This window comes from Nyctereutes procyonoides, unplaced genomic scaffold (assembly GCF_905146905.1).
Source record: "Nyctereutes procyonoides isolate TBG_1078 unplaced genomic scaffold, NYPRO_anot_genome, whole genome shotgun sequence".
NCBI lineage: Eukaryota > Metazoa > Chordata > Mammalia > Carnivora > Canidae > Nyctereutes > Nyctereutes procyonoides.
Window position 1 is genome coordinate 8,311,253 of NW_026575130.1, and position 25,572 is coordinate 8,336,824.

Here is a 25,572-nt window from a genome sequence, read left to right on the forward strand (position 1 = left end):
TTTTTTAAATGAAGTTCGATTTGCCAACACATAGTATAACATCCAGTGCTCATTCCATCAAGCGCCCCCCTCAGGGTCCATCACCCATCCCCCCCGCTCGCCTTCCCTTCCATTACCCCTTGTTCATTTCCCAGAGTTAGGAGTCCCTCATGTTTTGTCACCCTCTCTAATTTTTCTACATTGGGCTACTCCCGAAAAGGGTTTTAAGCTCTGTGCACCTCAAGTTATTCTTCTAGAACGGATCATGAAAGACATAACAGGATCTAAGTGTAGGAAGAATAACAGACTGTCAAGTTATTTCAGGCTTTCCTGGATACTGTTTTAATTCTAGCTATCTTTGGTTATAGTAATTTACTACCAATGCCTAGCAGCCACTTTTAAGCTGTTGGATGTTAATCTTAGAGATTTTAGGGTCTCAGGAAATATGCCAATTACATGGGCAAGAGTCCTGGGCAGCCAAGCCAAGCAGTAATATCAGGGCCTCTCTGGGCCATATAAGGCCCAAAGCAGTAAGCCAGCATTTCACATGGATGGGCCATCCACTACTAGTTCTTGGCATTATTAATTAGTTCTGTTTAACCAAGCAAAAGATTCTTGGGTTTATTTAATCGGATAAATTATTCAAATCTGAGTTTATTTTGGTCAAATCATTTCAAGAAATTCTAGATTGAAAAAAGGTCAACAAAATTTTTTCACATTGTGGCATATGTACTATGATCAAGAACTGAGGGCTAGAGTATGCAGCATTTCTCAGACTGATTTGACCACACAACTCCTTTTCCATGAAACATTTCACAACACTGGTGCTGGGGCAGCTTGGTCTCAAGAAGACCTGGCCAACCTGTGGGTTGGTTCAAAGCCAAATCAGAATGAATGAGGACCTCCTTTTAGCTCAAGGGGCTTGGTCTTCTGAGAATCTCCAGACCAGGGAAACTTTGAGAAAGATCTGGGGTGTGGAGACTTCAGTTCTCACATCCTCTGCACCCCAGGCAGCCAGGGGATCTCTGTATCTGAGGGGAGCTTCCACTGCCTTCAAGCAAGGAAAGAAGAGGAGCCCTTTATAAACCTTCTCATGGTATTCAGAACCCTGCAGAATGATGTCCAGGAGGTGTTTCTAATAAAAGTTGGAGTGGTGAGCACTCCTAGAGATGTGTTATCATAGAATTTAAAAAATACAAGGTGAGGTCATTGAGGCAAAAGGAGGAAAGGGTTGAATGTCTGATTAAACCACATTTTTATTAAACGTAGAATTCAAAACCAAAGTTATGATCTAGATTAATGGGCCTCTGGTGATATTTTAAATATTGCTTTTGATTAAAGGTCCTTAAATGTGAGTGTTATCTCTAGTTTAATTGTCATTTGGTAGCAATTCATGTTTAAAACCTTATCAGGGAATAAGATATTTTCATCAGGATTTAATGACAGAAAAGCAGTGTACTAAAGAGTTCATAAATCATTTAATGAATCGATGCCATTGGGTCAAATGAAAATAATGTACTAAATGCAATTCGTAATTGTGAAGTATCCCTCACATTATTGTAATATCTCTCATAATCTAAAGTATCATAGAGATAAACAAATCATGATCTAATAAAGTAGGACATTTATCTTCATGATTTCATTATTTTGGATAATAAGGAACCATGAATAAGTAAAAAATAATTTATTCTTATTATCAAAATCAAGGATAACTACTATGAATATTGGATTTATCTTAGGTTAGAAAAATTACAGCGTCTGAATATGAAGGTAGAATTCTATGAGCATTAAGTCATTTTCACTAATATTCACGAGTATTTTTCATTATTTTTGTCTGGCTGATACGATTTATAATGCAAGGCTATTCCCTTTGTCACAGAATGTAACTTGCTCTCCTAACAATTTAGACTATGTTTCTGCTGATTATTATTCATAAAATAATAAAAGCCTTTAAGCTTATAGCATCTATTCATGAGGACCAGAATATTTTATCACTTCTTCCTCAGGCACAGGGAAAATCATCAATGAGTCAGGATTCTAGCCACAGGAGACCTGTTTATTTTTCTGGACCTATCAGCTCCCTCTGATTGACTTCAAAATCTGAAATCCATTAAAAGTAAAATTTGATGCAGAATTAGATACTGCCAGAAGGGAAATGTTTTCTGAGTAAGTATGGTAGGAAGACTCATAGTCACCCTTAAATCTACTTTTCAGTTGACTGTGCCCACTATTGAAACCTTCACAGGGATGAGGAAGGAGCAAATACAGCAGGCCCCATTTCCGGCACTTGTTACTAAGCAACCGAAATGTAAACGCCAATATTAGGAACTGAAGAAAAATATTTTTTTTCCAGTTTTGACAATTGAAGGTAAGAAGTCCAGTGTGTATATATTACACTTTTGTAAATTCAGAAACATATTGTGGATGTTCTCCACATATGCAGCGGGAAACAATTCAAAGTTTTCAGGGATTCTTTCACAAACTCAAGTTTTCAGCTAGAACGAGAGGTTTAAGCCCCAGACTGTATCAGTAGTAACATCAAGTTAAGTAAAAGGGAAAATCACCAATTCTTTAAATGTATATTTACTATTGGCAGCTAGGGGGTTGGGGGTGGAGTTTGCAGAGAGAGTGCAATACATGTACACACACACATGCACTTTATATATATATATGTATGTGTTTATATATTTTTCCCTAGCAAAAACCTAATTATAGAAGAACTTCCTTGATACAAATTTTATGAATTAGCAAAAGGTTACAGACTGCAACATCATACCTCTCTGCCATCACAAAGACTTGACTTACTTGCATGCGTATCTGTCGACTGCTTCAATGTACATACACACACCATTATAGAGGCAGTACCCATCATAGGATGAGGGGCATTCCCGATAACCATTTCTCACAGAATAGTGACTGTCCTCCATGGGATGAGAAGGCAGAGTAGAGTCTACAAAAATCAAAGATATTAATTTTACTTTCTGAAGTGATTAGGTCTTTCAGGTATCAATATCAGGAACTAGTCTCAGTGAACAATTTGTGATATAGTGTCTTTTAGTGACAAGAACTCAGAAGCAACTCTAGTTTCACTTTCCTAACCAGACTTCACGTCATTCACCATGAAGCCAGCCATTCTTTCTTTAGGTTCAGTATTATCTGACATAAAGCATATTGGAGGCAAGTAAGGGAATGGTCAATTCTAAATTATTGCAAGGATCCCGAGTCACTGGTCTCATTATAAAAGTCATCTGTCATCCACAAACACACACTCATGGTGTGAAATGACAGCCAGCTTTAAGAGGGTCTCACTGAACAAAAGTACCTCTTTATGGCTTATAAACTACCAACCAATATACAATCCGTTACCCCCAGTATCAAAAATTTCTCCCACACAATGCTTCTAAAAATGATTTAACTTTCAAGAGGGACCTTCAAAGACAAGACCAGCAAATTCAACAGAAAAGAAATGCTACCGTGACAGAGGGAATGTCAAGGTGGTAAGGTCCCTTTTATTGAGTGGTTCTCCACTCATTAAAAGGAAAACATTAGGGTGTATAGTTGACTATATAAATATTAGCAGTCTTTCAATGCCTTTAAGAAAAGCAAATTATGTGAGAAAAATAATATATTTTTTAAAAAAGACCCAAGTAAGTACAGAAATTTCCCTTCTTAAGATGTTTCCTGCTTGCAGAGCTGAGACAGACAAATTGCTGGCAGTGGTGGTGACAGAGTCCCTGATCCTGGTTTCCAGGGTCAGAATGAAGCCAGCTTCCCCCTTCTTGGGTGCAGATGCTGAGAAGATACTGCCCTTTGGGGAAAGCCTTGAGGAAGCACAAGTAGACAAGTAGACATTTAAAAAGAAAGAAACAAGAGGTGCTTGGTTGGCTCAGTCAGCCGAGCATCTGGCTTAGGCTCAGGTCATGATCCCAGGGTCCTGGGATCAAGCAAACAAGCCCCCCCCCCCCCATACACACACATATTGGGCTCCCTGCTCAGCGGGAAGCCTACTTCTCTTTCTCCCTCTGCTCCTCCCCCTGCTTGTGCTCTTTCTCTCTGTCTCAAATAAATAAAAATCTGGAAAAAAGAAAGGAAAAAGAGCTGAAGTTCCAATTCAGATCAAGAAATACCAGTTTTTTAAGGTAATATTTTAAAAGCTTTAAAAGTGATTCAAAATGTTAAGGGTCCAGATATCCTTCCTGATCTGCCTTGACCTGCAAAATTTTTCCAGCAGCCCCAGAAATCAACATTACAAATTAAGACATTAGTCGCATAGTTAAAGAGAACCACCTGTATTCCCACCATTATTGAATTGTGAGCAATAAAAAAAGAATTTATTCCAGATGCTTAATTAAGAAAACTTGACTATTTTACATTCCCAAGCTTAGCATCAACCTAATCAGGAATATAAACTCACCAGCTCAGTTGAATTGAATATTTCTAGAATCTCTAGAGCAAATACATAGGGGTATAGAATTTTCCGAAATTAAGTTCCTTCCTTGGACTAAGACCACCCACCAACCTACCAGCACATATCTGTCCAGGTTCAGACAGGCTGCCAGCGCACATGCAGGTATAGTTTCCCTCCATATTTGTACAGGTGGCATTTTCCCCACAGGTGTGCATGCCCAATTGACACTCATTAATATCTGCCAGAAACAAGGGAGTAGGGAAGAGAAAAGTGAGGTACAGAGTAAAACCCTAATGATGGGCAGTCAGCTTCTAGTCTTCTACATATGTAATCCAACCCACCTGTTATGAACTGAATTGCATCTCCCCTCAAATCCCCATGTTGAAGCTCTAACCCCCAGTGTGATAATATTTAGAGATAGGGCCTTCAAGGAAGTAAAGTTAAATTAAGCTATAAGAGTGAGGCCCTAATCCAACAGGATGGGATTTCTTATAAAAAAAGGAAGAGGGACACCTGGGTGGCTCAGTGGTTGAGCATCTGCCCTCAGCTCAGGTCATGATCCAGGGGTTGGTCCTGGGATCGAGTCCCACAATGGGCTCCCCACAGGGAGCCTGCTTCTCCCTCTGCCCATGTCTCTGCCTTTCTAAGTGTGTCTCTCATGAATAAATGAATAAATAAATCTTAAAAAAAAGAAAAGAAAAAGAAGAGACACCAGATTCCCCCACCCCTGAACTACAGCAGAAAGACCATCTGAGTACACAACAAGAAGGTGGTGGTCTGCAAGCCTAGAAGAGCTGCCATCAGGAACTGACTCAGCAGGCACTAGATCTGGGACTTCTCACCTCCAGAACTGTGAGAAAATAAATTTCTTTCATCTAAGTTAGCCAGTCAATGCTGGCTTCTGTCATGGCAGCCTAAGCAGACTAAGACATTACCCTACCAGCCTCGGTTTCTGTTTCCCTCACATCCTCACATGAGCATTAGTGCTCATTTAGGCTCTTCTCTACCCCCAAATAGTCTTGTCATATGTTCATGCCTGGAATGCTTTCCATTCCTTCCCATTTCTGCCTAATAAAAATTTACTCAGGCTCGAAGGTCCATCCACAGTGATACTTCCTTCATGAGGTCTTTCCTAATACCTCAGACAGATACTCTTCCTGTTGGGAACTTTCATTGTAGTTTTGACTTCTCTCATAATACATACTTTCTTCACCACTTATCATGGCTCCCTGTCTGATCCCACTCTTCTCACAAGCAAGCATTACCTCCATCATTCTGGTATTCCTCACACTTCTGATTACTGTGTCTTTGCACTTAATAGGGCCAAATAACTATTTGTCACATTGAACTACTATCCTGAATGGCTCAATTTTAGTCTTTTTTTTTTTTTTTTTTTTTTTTTTACTTCCATCCTGTTAAAATTTCTATGGACTGTTACCTTGAGAGTCAGAGAGAGCTTTTCCAAGAAGCAAAGACAAAAAAACAAAACAAAACAAAAAATGCTCTTGGCCAATAAATACAACCACTCTTAAGAATAACAACAACACTTTTATATAGCACTTATTATGTACAGGCATGGTTTAAAGCACTATATCCACATATATATGGAAGAGGAGAAAGGAAGGAAGGGAGAAGGAAGGGAGAGAGGAACAGAAATAGTGGGAGAAGGAGTGGGGAAGGGAGAAAGTGAGGGAGAAAGACACACAGAGAGGGAACAGGAATAAGCCCGTTCTTCCATGTGGCCTGAAGACTCCATGCCAACGAGGCAGGCTGGGCCATGACACCCTGTTGCGTGTACACTACTGGAAAGAGGTAGGTTAGTGACAGAGAATCCAGAGTTTAATGAGTTTATACATCCAAAATGTATACCTCCCTTTCTCTTCAAAGTAAATTAAATATAAAGCCTGTTTGTCTAAATCATCTATGAGTCAGTTTAATCAGAGCAGTGACATTTTCCTGACTGACAGCCAAATATGTGCTTAAAAGAATATTTACAAATGACTGTGGACTCCACAAAACTAATCTGATAAAGGTCTGATTTAAACCAACCAGATCCAAAAAAAAACTTGGTAGTCATGACTGATATTTCAGCTTTCACCTTAACATGTGGGAGAAAGCAGTATCATTTTAGTTTCTTATCGGGTCATCTGCCCTTCACCGTGAAAAGATTTGCATGTTTTCGGAAGGAAAAGAAAATACTGAAAGAGACAGGTTAAAGCCCTGTTAAACTCCAGGGAAGCACTTCACTGGGCCACGATGGTTCAGGCAGGTCCCCACTTGTGCGGCGTTACTGTACTACTGACACCTGGAATGGTAGGAGATGTGCACGAAGTGAGCTCCCACCCCAGAGGCCACACCCAGACCTTGGCAGAGGACGGTGACTATGAAAGAGGTCTTAATCATTCTCTGCTTGTATCTAAATGTCAGCGGCTTGACTCTCCCATCTGCTGAAACTTAGCATCAATAACTGCTCAATGAGCCTTCCACAGAACCACACCCTCTTTCCACGAGGCATGCAGCAGTGACTTCCAACAAGCCTGCAGTTCCCTACCGCTCAACTGCAACATTCAGTGACAACGCGGGGCACCTGGGGTGGCTCAGTGGTTGAGCGAGTACCTTCAGCTCAGGTCTCAATCTTGGGGTGCTGGGATCCAGTCCTGCATCAGGCTCCTTGCAGGGAGCCTGCTTCTCCCTCTGCCTATGTCTCTGCCTCTCTCTGTGTGTCTCTCATGAATAAATAAAATCTTAAAAAAAAAAAACCCAAACCATTCAGTGACAATGAAAATGCTGGATGACGCCCCCATGATTGCTGGAGGTGTGGAGTATTGATGAGGCACTTGGCATCACTCAAACCCCAGAGAAAGACTTAGAAAGGAGAGGGGCACAAAACCTCTGCAGGGTCTTGCAGGTGACTAGTGCAATCATATAGCATAAGGGCTCAAACCTGACTGTTCATCAAGAATTGAGATCTGTCCATTTGAACAGGTCACACTACTTCTCTTTTAGTCTTAATGTGTGTGGTATCTAAATTACATTCTTCTCAACGCATCACACCCACAGTGTTTCCTGATCCACGGAGGCCTGCCTCCACCCTCCTCCCTTGGCACACATGCTTTCTTACCCAGACAGTGGATCCCATCACCTCGGTAGCCTTCTGAGCACTGGCAAACATAGCCACCTTCAGTATTGACGCACTTTGAGGAGGTAGGAGGGCAAATCGTGATGCCCATCTCACATTCATCTATGTCTGTGGGCAAAATGATGAACTAGTGAAATATGTAGACAATCCCAGTATAAGTGAGAATCATAGGAAAAAGAAGCTTATAGAAGCTTACAAACAATCATTCAGCCACTTACAGATACTGTTTGGAAATGTAATGCAAACTCTGCATCTTGGTCATAAAGTTCACTTCCGAATCAATTTTTACAGATTGCTTAGGTGTCTGATCAGCTAAGTATGGGTAAATAAATCACATTGTGCCAGAGTTTCAGACTGTAAGAACTGAGATTTTTCAGTAATCACTAACGAAAATTTCAAGACTATCAATATAAAATGGAAAACTATCCAACACAATCTACTTATTAAACTGAAACTTATGACCTAAGATTTTAGAGGGAAAAGCTGTTTTTATTGGAATTGTTGAATTTGTGAATTGACTCAAACTCAGATTCATGCTTTTGAAGCTAATTATAAATTTTCCTCCTTACTGTCAACTGCATACATTATGTAATTTTAATATAAACTCACTGTAATATAACAACATATTATCTATTTCATATACACTATATGCCATCCATTATCTTTTTAGCTAATATCAAATAATTTTTTTCAATCCTGCTGATTACATAAATCCCCTGGAGCTTTTGAATCAGTATTATCTGAAAGAATGTTTCTGGTTCACTATTTTCCAGATATTATGTGTATTGGCCTTTGCTCTTACCAAAACACAGTTTTCCATCCCCAGTAAATCCTTTCAAACACTGACATGTGGCATTTTCTCCCTCTGAAACACACTCAGCCCATGTACTGCATCCCACAGGAGCACAGTCGTCAGCATCTGCAAACAGCAAGAACCCAGTTAGATCATTTGCAGACCTCCAAGGGAAAATGGACTTGAAAGTTTCCCAGCACTTCTTTCTGAGTTCTGGGACAGGTTAACCTCCAAATAGAAATAATTAGTTGACCTGTAAGCTATATCTATATTAAAGGACCTACAAGGTGTACCTGGGTGGCTCAGTGGTTGAGCGTCTGGCTTTGGCTCAGGCCATGGGTCCTGAGATCGAGTCTCTCACCAGGCTCCCCAGAGGGAGCCTGCTTCTCTCTTTACCTATGTCTCTGCCTCTCCCTTTGTGTCTCTTGTTAATAAATGAATAAAATCTTAAAAAAATAAATAAAGGATCCATAAGCCATGTGTTCCCATTTATATGCTCTCAGTAAATCTGTAGTCTTAAAGAACTATTTGGTATTCAAAGACCTCTGTGTGAACTTCTTTATAATTTTTTTAAAACATTTGCAAATTTGAACTATAAAATCTCCAGGAGTAAAGGGGCTCAAATATTAACAGTTTTGTTTATTTGAGAATTCCCAACCACCATGACGTACAATAGGGGTCAATATTCTTATCCCTCAAAGAGACATAGACTAATATATAACAAGTAGATCTGTGTACCAACATGACAGAGGTACAATAAATAAGAGTTTATTACAATCAAGTAAGATACAATAAAAAGACTTATTGTCAATTTACTAAAATTATGTTTCATATATTACAGAATATGTATGTCACAATGTATGTTTATTGTCAAGATTTATGCAGTGACTTGCAAACCTCAAGGCACTTTTATAAAGTCATGAACCATATAAACTAAATGCTGTAAATGGACCATTTTATTTCATACTCCATTGAAATGCAAATGCCCCAGGGAACAGAGCTGCATGTTGAGCCATAAACATGAGTAAGTTGGGTTTTTTTCCCCTTTACTACTTATGTATATAATCATTCTCCAAACGCCACAGTTGGAGTTGGGGGGATCTAACATACCACAGCAGGATATAATCTATCATCTCACTATTCATTGGTAAGTTTGCTCATCTGAGTATAGAAGAGGTAAGAGAAGTCCTCTAAACTTGCCCATAAATTAAAGAAAGTAAGATGAGTAGGATTCAGATTCTATGTGAATGCAGTTACGTTGGGTAACTGCATTTGATTTGCTTAGCTCTTTGAGTAAGATTTCTCTTGTGGGAACACATGCCCTTCATTCTTGCTTGGTCATCTCTCACTCATGACTTTTCAAGATGGACAAGTTCAGACTAAATCAATTATCCATTTGATTTGGCATTTATTTGGAAGACTAGCTCTCAAGTCACAAGGCTGTTCAGCATATGGTGGACAGTATCCAATTGCCCAAGACATTTTAAATCACTTGCAGAATTGCCTTAAATTAGAATATGATTCAGGATTTATTTGGTAAGTTGCAAATCCCAAGGCAGTTTTTGCATAATGAAAAGCAATAAATATACAGTTGTAGGGGGAGATGGGCTATAGCCAAAGTGCTCCCTGTCACAAACTAGCTCTGGAAGAGACAAGTGCCTGGGCTTCACATTCCTGTTCTCCAAATTACATACGGGTGGCACTTTTTGTCCAGTCTACTTCACGTGATTATTGTAAGGGCTTGGAAAAAGTGATTTAAAAAAAAGACCTGACAATAATAAATTTTATATGTATGTAAATAAGGATGATAAAGAACAAGAGTATTGTGACAGTCTGAATCAGAAATTAGACTTACCTGATTCAGATAAGACTCAGAAAAGACTCTTGGGCCTATTAGTTAAACTAATAAAATGAATTCATTTAAAAGTACCTTCTACAGGCCAGATCCTAGTGAGAACAAACAATACAGAGATGGAGAATATAGACAGGGGTTCTGCTTCCTTGTGTAGTTATTGAAGTACAGGTGTGATAAGCATGCTCAAAAAAAAAAAAAACAATACCAGGTTCTAAGACACCTGAAATAACTCATCTCACCTCCTTAGGAGAATAGGAAAAGCTTTCAGAGCGAGAGCATATTAAGCTGAGACTTGAAGGATACACAGGACTTGGAAGGGTGTAGAAAGAGCACTGTGGACTGAGAACACAACATCTGTCTGTTACAGGCAAGGCCAGTGTAACTGAAGCCAGCCAGAGAAAGTCAAGGACAGAAAGGCACACACTGAGGCTGGTGAGGTGTGTAAGGACTAGTTCACCAAAGCCCAACAGGCTGTGTTAAGAATTTTAAGTTTTATTCATGAATTTAGAACTCATTATTTTAGTAAACTCGACAACAAAACCTTTTTATGACTAAATTTCTTTGCCTTGTTGGATACAGATCTACTTGCTATATACCAGTCTGTGTGTCTCTGGGGACTAAGAATATATTGATCCTAACCTAAAATCTATTATAGATTTTTCAAATTCTTTTTAGCATAGACACTTTAAGTGAAATCTCACTACAAAACATAAATATGACCCCTTAGCATAACACGAGTAGAACAAAAACCTCATAGACTAAGACAAAATAGAACACAATTCAGATATGGAAAAATGAGGTAGTTTTCACAAAGACAATCACTTCCATCTATTCTGCACAAGGTAGAGTATAGTTTCAGGTATGAAACAAAACACAGCCTATTATACAGTATACATATTCCAAATATTTGGCCATCTCATCACTCCCCAATCCCACCCATGTGTCTAATTTACTGTCATTCATCTTGGTCTTTGAATCTCCCAAACATTAGTCCTTCAAAATATGCTCTATGAACCTTTACGGATCCCTAGCAACTTTGAAATTGTTCTCAATACTATTATTTATATTGTTTATAATAATTTATTTATATCGTTTTAGTCTATCATTTATTTGTCTCTACTCATACGGTGAACTTCGAGAATAGGGCTATATTTAGCTCATCATCATATCCATAGTGCTTAGCATAGTGTATAGCAAATAAATAATCACTAACTGAGTAATATTCCTAATGTGCTAATGCTTTCCAGACTTTTTCTTGACATGAGTTAATTATTTGGTCATGATTTTCAAAAATCGTTGGTAAAGTCAGTACCTTAATATATCTTAGTCTCAGTTTTCAAATCTGTAAAGTGATGGGTTGTGATAAGAATCAAATTAGAGGGGCACCTGGGTGGTTCAGTTGGTTAGGCTTCTGACTCTTGATTTTGGCTCAGGTCATGATATCGGGGTTGTGAGATCAAGCCCCATATCTGGTTCTGTGCTCAGCAGATAGTCTGCTTGAGGTTCTCTCTCCTCTCCCTCTCCCTCTGCCTCCCCCTGCCCAACTCCCTCTTTCAAATGAATAAAGAAATCTTAAAAAAAAAAGAATCCAATTAGAGGGTATAATACCTGGTAACTCTAAAGCTCCATAAAAATTATTATTACCAAAAATATCCACCTCTGTGCTGATATTTTATAAAAAAAATCATACCAATAAGTTCTTTTTTTTTAAGAGAGAGAGGGAGAGGGAAGAGGCAAAGAGGCAAAAAAAATCATACCAATAAGTTCTTTTTTATTTTTTTAAGAGAGAGAGGGAGAGGGAAGAGGCAAAGGGAAGGAGAGAGAGTAAGCAGGCTCCACTAGGTGAGGAGCCTGATGCAGGGTTCTATCTCACAACCTGGATATCATGACCCAGGCCAAAATCAAGAGTGGAATGCTTAAGCAACTGAGCTACCCAGGCATCCCTGTACTAATAGGTTCTTAGAGGGAGAGGTGAGAAGTCTCCAAGGCCTTGTACACAGACAAAACAGTCTGCAGACCACAAAAGTTGGATGAGCATTTTAAATGCATCTAAGGTCTTAAAGGGGAGCTTTCAAACTTATTTTTAGACACAGACACTTTGTTAAAATAAAATCTTAGTCAGAAATATAAGTAAATAAAATGTGTCAATGTAGAGCAGCACTGATTACAGGGTAGAGAGCAGAATGAAGGGGTGAGGTTTGCAGAAGTTCCAGGGCTGAGTGAAGTCCACTTTGAAAACCACTGACCTCATGAGTGAATATAGAGTATACAAGAATTAGGCTACCTCAAGTTGTTACATACTGAACAAATTATTTAGCATTTTGGTGATAAATGTGCAATATAGAAGAGAACAATTCTAACATTTGCTGTTTGTAAACTTGGAGAAGCTGAGGCAACCAACCTATATTGCTTCCCAGTTACTATCTACTTTTCACACTAATGCAAGTATAGCTAAATGCGCTAAATATCAAAATTACTAGGTATGGATGGGGATGGACTCAGTCAAATATGTCCGGTCTTATTTTTTCACCTTTGTTTCCAAGTTAGATTTCTTCAAAGAAGTTTTCATTCAAAGATTCTGAATGAGTAAAGTTCATGTCCAGTCTCATATGGGGCCATCTTCCTTGGGCACATGATTCAGAAAAGAAGAAGGACCAAAGTTTGAGTCCAAAGTTTGGCATCAGTAGTTTTGTGTAGATTTTGCCAAAGTTAGAGAGCTAAGTCAAAATTCTGATTGGTAAGATGGAAATTGCTGGAACCAAACCTATATTGGAGAATTCCTTATTCATACCTGACACCATGATTTCGGCCACTAGCATATGCTGAGATTCTGTAATGTTATCTTCAAATCCTTTACTCCTGGGTAAGACATCCCCTGGCGTTACGTGATTACTTAGATCTGCTTCACTACCTACTGAAGGTCAAAAGATACAGAAGATACAGTTAATTTACCTTATATGATTCAAGAAGTTTTGATTTAATTTACATTATAGCCGTTTGTTGGCTGTAAGTTCAGACTTACTCTTACAGTAAGAACATTCAGAGAAACTAGCAGTGTCTTGGTGACTTAGAAAACCTTGCCTGCTCTCCCACACCCTCCCAGCTTCACTCAGTGCACTTGGTTGAGGGTTGGGGGAGCCAGTGGGCAAAAGGACAGGACTCTTTTAGGTACTGGCAAAACCAGTAAGAGTAGAATAACAAAATTCTTATGCACATAATCAGCTCACAGTCAACAGCCACAATTACTAAGGACAAATTAGTAAAATAATCTCCCCAACCTGCCTTCCATTTATACTCCTTCTTCCTTAGGCTGCTTTTGATACTTACTTTAACTTTATTTTACCTGTATTTAGAAATATGGAAAGGTGTAAACAAGCCATAATTTAACATAGGTATGGGACCTATGCAAATCCCCAGTACATGGGAAAACTGGATCCTCTAAAACATTAAGTGTGTTCTGAAAGTGTGGTCAATGGACCCCCGGGTTCCCATTGCAGAGTTCATAAGGTCAAAATTATTTTCACAAAATGTAAATACATGTGAAATTAGACATTAGGTAAAACTGTTGGTGCCTTAGCATGAATTAAGGCAATGGCACCAAACTCAACTAATAATCACATTCTTCACTGTAGACATTCACACACATACACACACACACACACACACACACACACACACACACACTCTAGTTTCACTTAAGAAGAACCATGATGAAGTAGTAAGAATTATTAATTTTTTAAAGTTCTCAACCATGGCATACTTGGCTTTTTAATATTCTATGCAATGAAGTGGGAAGTATATCTAAAACACTGTGCACATTCTGAAGTTACGATGGCTGTCTGGTTGTCGGGGGGAAAAGCACGTGTGTACTCTGAGCTGCAAACTGAAACTAGCCTCTTTTCTCATTAGACATAATTTTTACTTGAAAGATTAAGTATGTCATAAACACTTGGAAATTTGGCAAATATCTTTTCAAAAATAAAGTGAGTCTGTTGTTCAAGAAAAACAATTGGCAGTACTTATTGCCAATGATAAAATTTCAACTTTCAAGTAAAAATAAAATTCTGAAAAATTTTTGCCACCACCATGACCTTGATGAAAATCCCCAAACTCAAAGACTTGTCTAATGAATTGACGGTAATAATTAATAAATGTGATTTGTATGTGTGTCACACTTGGAAGATATGCACAACTCAGCCAATCTGTATGTTCAAATGACCAACATGATGCCACAAAATTATGCACTAGTAAAAGAGCCACTCAAAGTACAAAATAGACCCCTGGATTTTAATGTAGTCGGTGACAAAAGTTTATTGATGTGGCTTTAGATTCTGCACTGCAGCTACAGCTTAAGAAACTATGACCCGTCCAGTTCTGGCATAGTATCATCTAAAAAGGCTATTAAATTATCAGTCCTCCCTTCTCCAAATCCATGTCTGTATGAGGTCAGATTTTCTTCATATCCTTCAAGCAAAACAACACAGCAACAGATTTAACATAGAAGCAGACATGAGAATCCAGCTGCCCTATATTAAGCCAGATATTAAAGTTATACCATAAAACAGTGCCATTATTCTCACTACATGTTTTTGTTTTAGAAAATAGTTATTTCCCTAAAAATATGTTATGCTTATACATATGGAATATTATTATGATTTTCATATATACATGTTTAAAAGTTTTAGTTTTAATTTCTAATATTATTGATAGATATAACCCACTTTAACAGAAGTTCTTTGGGGTTTTCGATCATGTTTAAGAATGAAAAGGGGTCCTCGGGGCACCTACATGGCTCAGTTGGTTAAGTGTCCAACTCTTGATCTAGGTACAGGTTATGATCCCAGGGTTGTGGGGTCAAGCCCTGTGTCAGGCTCTGTGCTCAATGGGAAGCCCACTTGCGGATTCTCCCTCTGCTCCTCCCCCTCTCACGTCCTCTCTCTCTCTCTCTCTCTCTCACTCTCTCTCACAAACACACACACACACACACACATACTCTCGAAGATAAATAAATCTTAAAAAAAAAAAAGAGTGTAAATGGGTCCTAAAACCCAAAATATTGAGAACTGTTGTTCTAAAGCTACTATTGATAGAAAATTCTGAAAATCCAAAATAACCAATTCTGGGCCATAGATAATCAATCCATTTGTTTGCTATTAATCTACCACCTAATTTATACCATGCCTACTAGATAAATGAATTTAAAAAACATTTTTAATACAATTTAAATTCTCTTTGGTATGAAGTTATCAAGGGATGAATTCAAAGACTCCCCAATTGCTTGCATGCACATTCAAGGTAAGCAAATCAGCACTACTGGTTACACATCACATTTGATTTCCTTTTCCATCCTCTTCCTCAAAGTCATATTTAGTTCTTTAAACATGGACCACAAGCCTTCTCAGGCTACATTCCCTACACTTATTTACTATCCTAAAGTTATTTACTACAAAGGACTTTGCTTTTCACATTAAAACCAGTTATGAAAAAAAAACAGTTATGTGATAGGAGGATCGTATGTGATCACCTCTAAAATTGAGGCCATAAAACATCTAAACAAAATGTCTCTGATCATTATCTGAGGTAGTAAAATGCTGGCATTTATTTTTCCAAGTTTGGGCCACTCCATTGTAAGTGGGGGGCCAAAGGACTGGAACCTAACATGTTGAATATTATCATTTGTTCATTTTACTAGAGGAGGTCAATTGAATTTAGTCTTTAAAAAAGAGACCAAATTCATCAGAGAAAACAAACAAACAAAACAAAAAGACTTGGCATCCCTAAAAGCAGGGAAGCTGGGGGTTTTTTTGGAGGGGAGGAGGTGCAGAGGCAGAGGAAAAGATGGAATCTTTAAGCAGGCTCCATGTCCACAGCAGAGCCCAGGGTAGGGCTCGATCTCACAACCCTGAGATCATGACCTGAGTTGAAATCAAGAGTCAGATGCAGAACTAACTAAGCCACCCAGGCGCTCTGAAGCAGGAAATCTTTTAATAATACAAAATACTGAAAATTAGCAATAGCACAAGGATTGATGGAGAATTATATTCCTGAGCCAAAGTAAGATAATTTAGCCATATAATTTATCATCTTACCTGCAGGTATCTGATGGCCATTCAGAGCCAGACACATTTTCCCATCTGGGGCTTTCACAAAACCTTCACGACACAAACATTGAGCAGTTCCAAACCTCTCTTTGCAAATATGTTCACAGCCACCATTTTGATATAAGCAGGGCTGTGTTCCTTGTGGGGGAAAAGAGGTACATTCACAGATGGGCTTGGAGATTGAAAAAGTGCCATTGGTACAAACCACAGCATTATAGCTTTTGGGGAGAGAAACTTGGTGTATCTAAATGGAGCCTATATCAAGAACTATTTCAGGAGAGTTCCAAACAGAGCCAGTTCTTGGGTAAGTTCAGAATGTTATTACCTTATGAGTATTTATTGAATATAGCCAGTACTTTTGTTCAAGAAGTTTTTTAGGCAGATATAATCCCTATTTCCTGACTCATAATCTAGTGAAACCAACAAAGAGCAATTCAGAAGGAGGTTATTAGAGGACACTGGAGGATGCTCACTCCCTGGCACTCTCAAGGGCTAGGAAAAGGCCCCAGAATAGATAGAAGCTTTCGCCTCAGGTGTCTAAACTGTGCCCCGCCCCATCCCCACCCTGAGTGCCTTTAACCCAGGAGTCTGTGAAAAGGAACAATTAAGTAGAAGCTGGTCAGGAGAAGTAAACATGAGAATGGGGAGACAAAGCCCAAATTCACTACCAGATTGTCTTAGTTCAGACCCAACCCAATCTCAGGAAATCTTAACATCTACCCAAATTAATGAGAATTGCAATACCCCCCTCCGCCTCTCACATCAACAATTAAAATGGTTATAGATGCCAGCCTAAGAAAGACTGTGTGACATGGCCAGTGTACCTGGTTTTGCCAATGGATGAACTACAACCAGTGATGAAGGCTTCAGCATGCTGCCTCGGAGACGTACCCTGTTTTTGCCAGTCCTCTTGTCCACCCTTATTATTGATGGCATAGTCCAATCAGAGAACCACACGTGATCCTCAAACACGGCCATAGCAAATGGGTGACCTGGAAGCAGTTTCAATCCATTACACACATCTTGTCTTTGCCATGAATATTTTTAAAAGAACCAGGCTTACAACATGCTCACACGATTCCTACACTGCAGCATTCCTTTCACATAGCTGCTAAGCAAGATACTTGCCGCTACCTCCACCTGCATCACGGAGAACCCACACGTTGAGGGAACCTCGTCTTAGAATGGGAGCCTGGTGGTAGGAGGTCCCAGCGTTGACACACAGCATCCGCAGAGTGGGGGAATGTGGGCTATTGTCAGAATGTCAAGGAGGGGGAGGCCAGGGTGACAATGTTTCCATGTTTGGTGACTTGGTCACTATAGGCTAAGCTTCAGTAAGTTATTTTATCTCTCTTTGCATTAGGATTCTTGCCTTTTGAGCAGCAACAATAAGTGATAGACTAAGTTCACTGGTTGTTGCAAGGATCTTTAACAATTTGAAAGAATTGAGTAATAGTGTCTCCTTAAATTCCCATCTGCAGCAACACATCTCCCTGCATTGGATCCCTGCACTGGATCCCCGCCTCCTTTCCCATCTCTCCCATTATCTGGTATTAGTCCATTGGCCTGTCCTCCTGGGCTCATTCTTCCTGTCTCCTCTCACACCTGGTTCTGTCAATTACCCTTCTCTTTTACACCTTCATTCTCTTCATTCTACTAGCTTCCTTCCCTTCGCTCATTAATATCCTCATCTTCTTGGCTCCTCCAGCTTCTTTTTGTCTTTTTCCTTCCCTTCTTAGCCAAGCTGTTTAAAAGTATCTATTATCTCCTGCCTCCATTGTCATGGCTCTTATCAACCCCTAAGTGGCTCTTCCGACCCCACCTCAACTAACCACCTCTCCATGCCCCTGGAACTGCCCTGATAAGATATTCAAGTATTTATAGTAAGCAGGGAAATGCTGTAATACACTATCTCAAGTGGTTAGAGGCTAAAGCTGCAGAGTCCCAAATTTGGAAGCTTTAATCATGTCCAGTCACATTTCCCAAGCCAGTTTTTTTTTGTTGCTGCTGTGGGTTTTTTGTTGTTGTTGTTGTTTTTTGTTGTTTGTTTGTTTAGCAAATGAGCAATGGATTTAGTAGATTAGAATGAATGTCTCCCTCTTTTGGCAGCAAACTCAAAATCACTTATCCTGGGGACAATGAGTCTCCAATCATCATTATTGACCAGGGCCATTAAGATGCGTTTTAGTCTCTAGCCTTTTGTCCCTAACTCAAGCAATAAATGCAGCAAGGAAATTTTTTTTATACAGCTGTGAGGTGTTTTTTTTTTTTTTTTTTTTTTTTTTTTGCTAAGGCAAAAAAGATTTAACATAAAATGTATCATCTTAACTCCAGTGTGCATTTCAGTACTGTTAAGTATCTTCACTTTGTTGTGTAGCCCATTTCCAGAACTTTTTTATCTTGCAAAACTGAAACCGTATATCCATTAAACCACAACTTCCATTTCTCACTCCTTTTAGTCATTGGCAAATATCACTGTATTTTTTCTTCCTATGACTGTGACTAATCTAGACACTTCAGGTAGATAGAATCATATGTATTTGTCTTTTATGATTGGCTTATTTCACTCACCATAATGTCCCTAGGGTTCTCACATGTTGTAGCCATGTTGTAGCATGTGTCAGAATTAGCTATGGTTTTTAAAAACCTTTAAAAATGTTTTTGTTTTTCTCATTTTTAATTTTGAAGTATACTTGATGAGAATTAGAGTTTTTCAACAAATCCTCACACTAGACATAATTTTCCTTATGTTTTTAAATAGTAGAGCCACAGTTGAATGTTAAATGAAAAATGAGTTTCTTCAGGGGCACCCGGGTGGCTTAATCAGTCAAGCATCCATCCCTTGATTTTGGCTCAGGCCTTGATCTCAGGGTCATGAGATTGAGCCCTGCATCAGACTCCACAATGGGCATGAAGCCTGCTTAAGATTCTCTCTCTCTCCCTCTGCCCTCTGCCTCTCCTCATCACCCCCACGCACACTCTCTCTCTCAAAAAAAATGAATGAATGAATCCAATTTTTTCTCCTTAAATTTTTATTCTGTGAGTTTATGTCTTTATTTCACCTCCCTTGCAAAATTAAATTTTAATGTAATATATTATTTAATTTTATTTCAATTCAATTCATTAACATATAATGTATTATTGGTTTCAGAGGTAGAGGTCAGTGATTCATAAGTCTTATATAACACCCACGGCTCATTACATCATGTGCCCTCTTTAAAGTTCATCATCCAGTTACCCCGTCCCCCCATCCTGCCCCCTCCAGTGACCCTCAATTTCTTTCCTATGATTAAGAGTCTCTTATGGTTTGTCTCCCTCTCTGATTTTGTCTTGTTTTATTTTTCCCTCTCTTTCGCTATGATCCTCTGTTTTGTTTCTTAGATTCCACATATGAGTGAGACCATATGAAAATTGTCTTGGTAGCTCAGTCCAATAAGCATCTGCCTTCAGCTCAGGTCATGATCTCATGGTCCTGGGATCGAGCCCCGCATTGAGCTCCCTGCCCAGTGGGAAGTCGGCTTCACCCTCTTCCCTCTGACCCCCCATGCTCTGTCTCTCAAATAAATAAATAAAAATCTTTAAAATAAATAAGTAAATAAAAAATGTTAGTTTAATCCTTAAATCTTTACATTAAAAATTCTGAGTTAGCAGCTGAGAAGCCACCACTTTAATGCCAGTAGATGGCACTGTAATGATGGAAATGGTCACTTAGATATTTTCATATCAAATATTTGATAACTGCTTTTAATAGGAAGTTGTATTAGTCACATATTATAGCACCATAGAAATTATTCACTAAGTATTTGCTATGCTTTTTGGTTTAGCATATGGTATCTTTACATTCTGATTTGGATAATTCAAATCCCTTTATACCTCCATATAGCGAAGCTATAATTTCCCATTTATTTGGGTGATGTATTTTTTTAATAATATATGTCCCCACATCCCAGGCTCCAGGACTTCACAGGAACCGTTTTTATTTTACTCTCTACTGTGTCACTACTTCCTAAAATGATTCAATAAATATCTGTTAAGTGCATGGATGAATAAAGTCTATGATCTTAGATGGGCTTATGATTTATTGTAAAGTATACTTTTAATTTTCAAGGAAACTTGGAAGTATGCAAAATTTTCAGTTTTACTTATCATGACCTATTTAATGTATAATACAAATCTAGAAATTCATATCTTCTAAGCCAAAAAGAATGACAAAAATAAATATCTTATGCAGATTATTAGTCAGCTTCTTCATAAAAGATATAGACTATATTTTTGTATCTTCTCAACCAACCAGTTTCTGAATCTCGGAAGCATCTTCAACATCTTTCTGGCTCTCGTGCTGATATTTAATCTATGACCAAATCCTCTAAATTTTTCGTTCATAGTAATTCTTTTTAATATTCTAATCTTCCATTCCACTTTGAAATGGCAATGTTCTATCTTAGGCTTTCATCAACTGTTGACTGGACAACTGTTGGAGTCTCCTGACTAATTTCCTTCTCTCCAGATTTCAATCCAACCCTTATACTGTTACTAAGGGTTACAGTGAGGTGCCAGTCTTATCATACACATTTTCTGCTCAAGAACATGTAATGGCTTCTGGTACATTCAGTATTTCGCTCTCTGTCTTTTTAAAGGATTTATGTATTTATGAAAGTGAGAGCATGCGTGAGTGCACACGGGGAAGGAATGAGGGGAGGGGCAGAAGGGAAGCCGACTTCTCGCTGAGCAGGGAGCCCCACAGGGAGCTCACTTCCTGACCCACAGATGATGACCTGAGCTGAACCAATAGTTGTACACTTAACTGACTGAGGCACCCAGGCACCCCCAGTATTTCTCTCTCTCTCTCTCTTTTTAAAGATTTTATTTATTTATTCATGAGAGACATAGAGAGAGAGAAGCAGAGGGAGAGGCAGGCTCCATGCAAGGAGCCGGATGTGGGATTAGATCTCACATCTCCAGGATCACGCCCTGGGCCCAAGGCAGGCGTTAAACCGCTGAGCCACCCAGGGATCCCCCAGTATTTCTCTGTTAACACTTAGCATAGACTATAGCATTTTAAATATATTTATGAACATACATGATATCCCATGAAAAATCTGAAAATATAATAGGAAGGAAAACTATATTTATTAATCTTTGCCTAAAACATAAGAAATGACAACAACTGAACCAAGTTCTTATTCCTAGAGAAGTCGTAAATTTTTAATATTTTCATTCTGATTTTGGGAAATCTTGGCAAAGAGAAATGATTATTCATCACAATGTTTTATCCAGTATTCCAATGTGAAGGTAATCTTTGTAGCTCAGACATTCCCAAAGAAGTCTGTCTCCATATCTCTCTCACAGGTGAGTGTATGTTTGTGTGTGTGTGTGTGTGTGTGTGTGTGTGTGTATAAACACACTTTTTATTTAACACGCATCAACACTCAGGTCAAGATGAAGAAATCACCCATCCCAAAGTCTCACCTACATCGTTCTGGGCAAGTCTTTGGCGTTTTGAACCATCCAGATTGGCCATCTCAATCACAGACAGCTTGGTATCACACCAGTACAATTTTTCAGTTACGTAATCAATCGTTATTCCACTGGGCCAGACCAGATCAGAACTAGCTATAACCAGTCGGCCAATGCCTTGAAGGGAAGAACTTTCAATTCGTGGATTAATCCCCATATCAGTCCAGAATAATCTCCTTTAATCAAGAAAGCATACAACAAATAAAATTGCATGAAAAAATTCTTCCATTCTTTCAACACTGAAAACATCAATGTAAAATCATTTTAGAATAAACTGAAGTAGTACACCAAGGAATATAGAAAGTATAACAGTGTACATCAGACAAATAATTCTCAATAGCAAAAATTATCTTTTTGTGTAGAGCATCTTGGACAGGTAATGCTGAATTAAAGCTCAGATCACTGGATAAAGAAGAAATTATTAGTTTGAAAAATTGTACTATATAACCAATTGAAAGTGTGTTCAAGAGCATATTCTTAAATTAGTGTTTCATGCTGCAGAAGGCAATAAAATCTTATTAGCCTGTTCCTTTGCTATGCATATGTAAAACTTACTATATATGTAAAATTACAGCATAAAGGAAATAGCATATGTATCTGTTATCTAGTTTCATACAATGTACTCAGTTAATTTGGTCGATTTTAAGTTCCATAAATCAGATGCTCAGGCACATTTTTTGAGGTCAATATGGTTCGTTATCTTTTATCCTAGTTTGTTTAGAGATGGTTACATTCTCACTTTTTTAATCACGTGGCTGGTTCCAAATCAACTACCAATTACTACCAATATATTATTTCCCATCACCCTCATAAAATTCCCATTATAAATTAAATAGGGTTAGTTTTTAACCCTTGTTTTTTAACAACTAGGAAGGAATTCATTATTCTACTTAATTCTCTAAACCTGAACCAACATTTGTCAACAATATGTTACTAATTCACAATTTACAACACAGTCCTCTAATCTTTCGTGATTTCTTTCTCCAGTTGTCTAAATCTAGGAATGACCTATGATTAGAACCCCTCCTATGATTTTTCTAAATAGAATTCATAAACCATACAATCTAAATACCATTCTTTGCTCAGGAAAGCAATAATATAGATTTTTAAAGGAAGTAGTTTCATGGGTTTGCATCTATAGCCCACTTCTTTTTTAAAAAATTAAATTTGCTTAAAAGGAAGGTTATATGAATAACAAAATGTTTATGTAAAAATAGAAAGTCAAAAGACATAAAAGGATGGGGAAGTCATGCTAGTTATATCATTTCTGAAAGTTTGAACTAATCTCATGGATTCTCTTGATTTCTGATTCCACTGAACACCTGACATCTTAAGAAAAATTTTGAACACTAGTATATCAAACATGAACTGTCTCATGACCTCTATGGGCAAGTGCCTTATTTTCACAAAACTTACTTGGCCATTGGATGAACAGCAATTCCACGTGGCTGAGAGATGTCCTCCTTGATGATTATCTCACGATGTTTTCCATTTAAATCACTCCCTTCAATAAGAGATTTTCTAAAATGCATGCAATATAAAGGAGCTTGTTATATCAACTTTAAATATCAACTTTTTAAACAAAAATGCTCCTTTTTCCCTGTTACTTAGTGAAATGCACAAAGAGGCACTCTAAACCACCTCCACCACATGTGTGCACACACATATACTCTCAACACAAGTCAGGACCATCACATGTACACACACACACACACATACACACACACACATCAGGACATACATTCACAAATTCTATTTTTTTAACACAGTCTTTCAATCAGCATCCCAATATTTATCCCACACAACTAAAATACACAGTGAAAGGATAAGGTAAGAGGGAACTGTGTCAGGGGTCTGGCAGGGACAAAGTCAGGAGGGTAAATACCACCAAACCTTTTTCTTCACAACATCCCAGCTCCTGCTGAACCCAATGAAAGCCAGAGGGGGAGCTGTACCTCCTGGTCACAGATCACAGGAAAGAGAGAGAATAGGCCTCAAAGAGTCAAGAGACAGCCAGCATGAGGACAGCAGAAGGGAGATTTATGTTGACTTAATTTTCTTCCACATAATTCTAAGACAAATGGGAGTATTAAAATTATTATTTGCTCATCTTTACATTAAAAAATAATAATAATAACCCTTTGGGTTCTGGCAGAGGAGAAAATCCTTGTTTTCTGGTTTTTCTATTTATTTGTTAGACTGACCTTCATTATCAAATAAATATTAACTGAGCACCTACTGTGTGTCGGAGATTGGCCTCAGCATTGGAGACAATAGTAAACAAAACCCTGTCTTTGTCCTCATAGAGCTTAGAGTTTGGCAGGAGGAGAGGGAATTCTAGTATAGAGAATATTAACAACGCAAGTGGCAGACCCAGGGCAGATGCTTTAGTCCAGCACACTCTCACCCTGTATACTAACCTGGGCTTCCAAGCAGCATCCAGAAGCAGGTAGGACCACAGGCTGAGGGGAGAAGAAGAACCTCCCCTCCCTACCATGTGGTGTCCGCTCAGCCTGCTTCCCTAGCAAACTAGAAAGTATGGTTATTTTTAATTCATTCAACAAACATCTGGAAGGGCCTAGCCCTTGTTCTTGTGGGCCTTCCCAGAAACACAGGGCAGTACTACTCCCCTTTCCCTATTCTACTAAGCACTAAGGAAGTCTCTGGGTGGTTTATCCAAGTGTGGTTTCAAGCACCTGGTGGGGAAGAGGCTTCATAGATTCCTCCTCATAGTTTTTATGAAGGAGAGAAAGCAAAGGTAAAATTGGCTCAGGGCTTGTGCTGGCCAAGGACACTGCAAACCACCAACTCGGGGGGGTGGATAATTTGAAGCCATTTGTACTCCTGTGCCACTTTTAAAGGATAATTCTATTCCCAGATGAAGTGACTGTCAGGAAGGTACTGCCGGGTGGAAGATATTTTTGAATTCGATGTGTCAAATTCACTCAATCACAACTGTCATTGAGCCTGTCCCTTGGTGGGAGGGAAGGAATTCTGAGGCCACTTGCTTGTGACCAGGGGAGATAAAACTGTCAATTCTGGTTTCACTGTTACATCATCTCTGAATTCTTACTGTTTTGAGCAGGAGTGAAATGATGAGAATCAAGAGTGACATAAGCTCCTGAATCTGGAGCTGTCTTAGGTAGGATTGCTGGAATTTACTTTCAAAGCTCCCCAAGGGGTTCACCCAATAATACACGTCTATTTGATTCAGCAGAAAACAAATCCCTAACTCCGTGTTGGTAATGAGAAAGCAAAGACGAGCACAGATATTTGGGTGCATAGGAGTTCAAGCATGACCCTTGATCTAGTGGAGCATCTTTCTCTTTTTATCCATGATCTAATTGGCCTGGATGCCACTGGCATGCTCCAAAACCCACCCTGTTTCCAGCATAGCAGTTGTCCATCTGGAACCCTAAAAGAGTGATTTATTCCACCTGGTAGGTATCAATCATGAGTGAACATATGTTTTTACCCTCCTGATTAATTTTTACTGGGCTTTTGACTTTAAGAATCAGGATTCCTCAATGCTAAATAATAGTATTGCCAGTGGAATTATCAATTAGCTTCCTTCCTATTGTTAGATGTTAATTTGAATCTGTCTTTTCCTCAGCCAATATAAACTGTAAGCATCCACTCTGGCTCTTTTAACTGGTTAAAAGTTACCATATAATCTAAAATCATGAGCTTGGAATCTCAGTTATTTAAATCCAATTTCTAGCTAATATCAAGGTTTTCAAGCTATAAACCTCTCATTTCCAGACAAATTAAAGGTTTTCT

At 38.6% G+C, this 25,572-nt stretch overlaps 1 protein-coding gene across 2 annotated transcripts in view; it reads right to left on the reverse strand.

Moving 5' to 3' along the window:
* EGF (epidermal growth factor) overlaps positions 1–25,572 on the reverse strand; it is a 93,264-nt gene that overhangs the window by 11,793 nt on the left and 55,899 nt on the right. Inside the window, exons 12-20 of one of the 2 annotated variants that reach the window (XM_055342498.1) lie at positions 23,209–23,313; positions 21,745–21,968; positions 17,100–17,267; positions 16,264–16,413; positions 12,966–13,088; positions 8,329–8,445; positions 7,509–7,634; positions 4,503–4,625; positions 2,785–2,929 (exon numbers count right to left, since the gene is read on the reverse strand). In XM_055342498.1, the coding sequence (XP_055198473.1) occupies positions 2,785–2,929; positions 4,503–4,625; positions 7,509–7,634; positions 8,329–8,445; positions 12,966–13,088; positions 16,264–16,413; positions 17,100–17,267; positions 21,745–21,968; positions 23,209–23,313 (1,281 nt within the window). The remainder of the gene's footprint in view (positions 1–2,784; positions 2,930–4,502; positions 4,626–7,508; positions 7,635–8,328; positions 8,446–12,965; positions 13,089–16,263; positions 16,414–17,099; positions 17,268–21,744; positions 21,969–23,208; positions 23,314–25,572) is intronic. The other variant, XM_055342499.1, reaches the window with a different exon arrangement.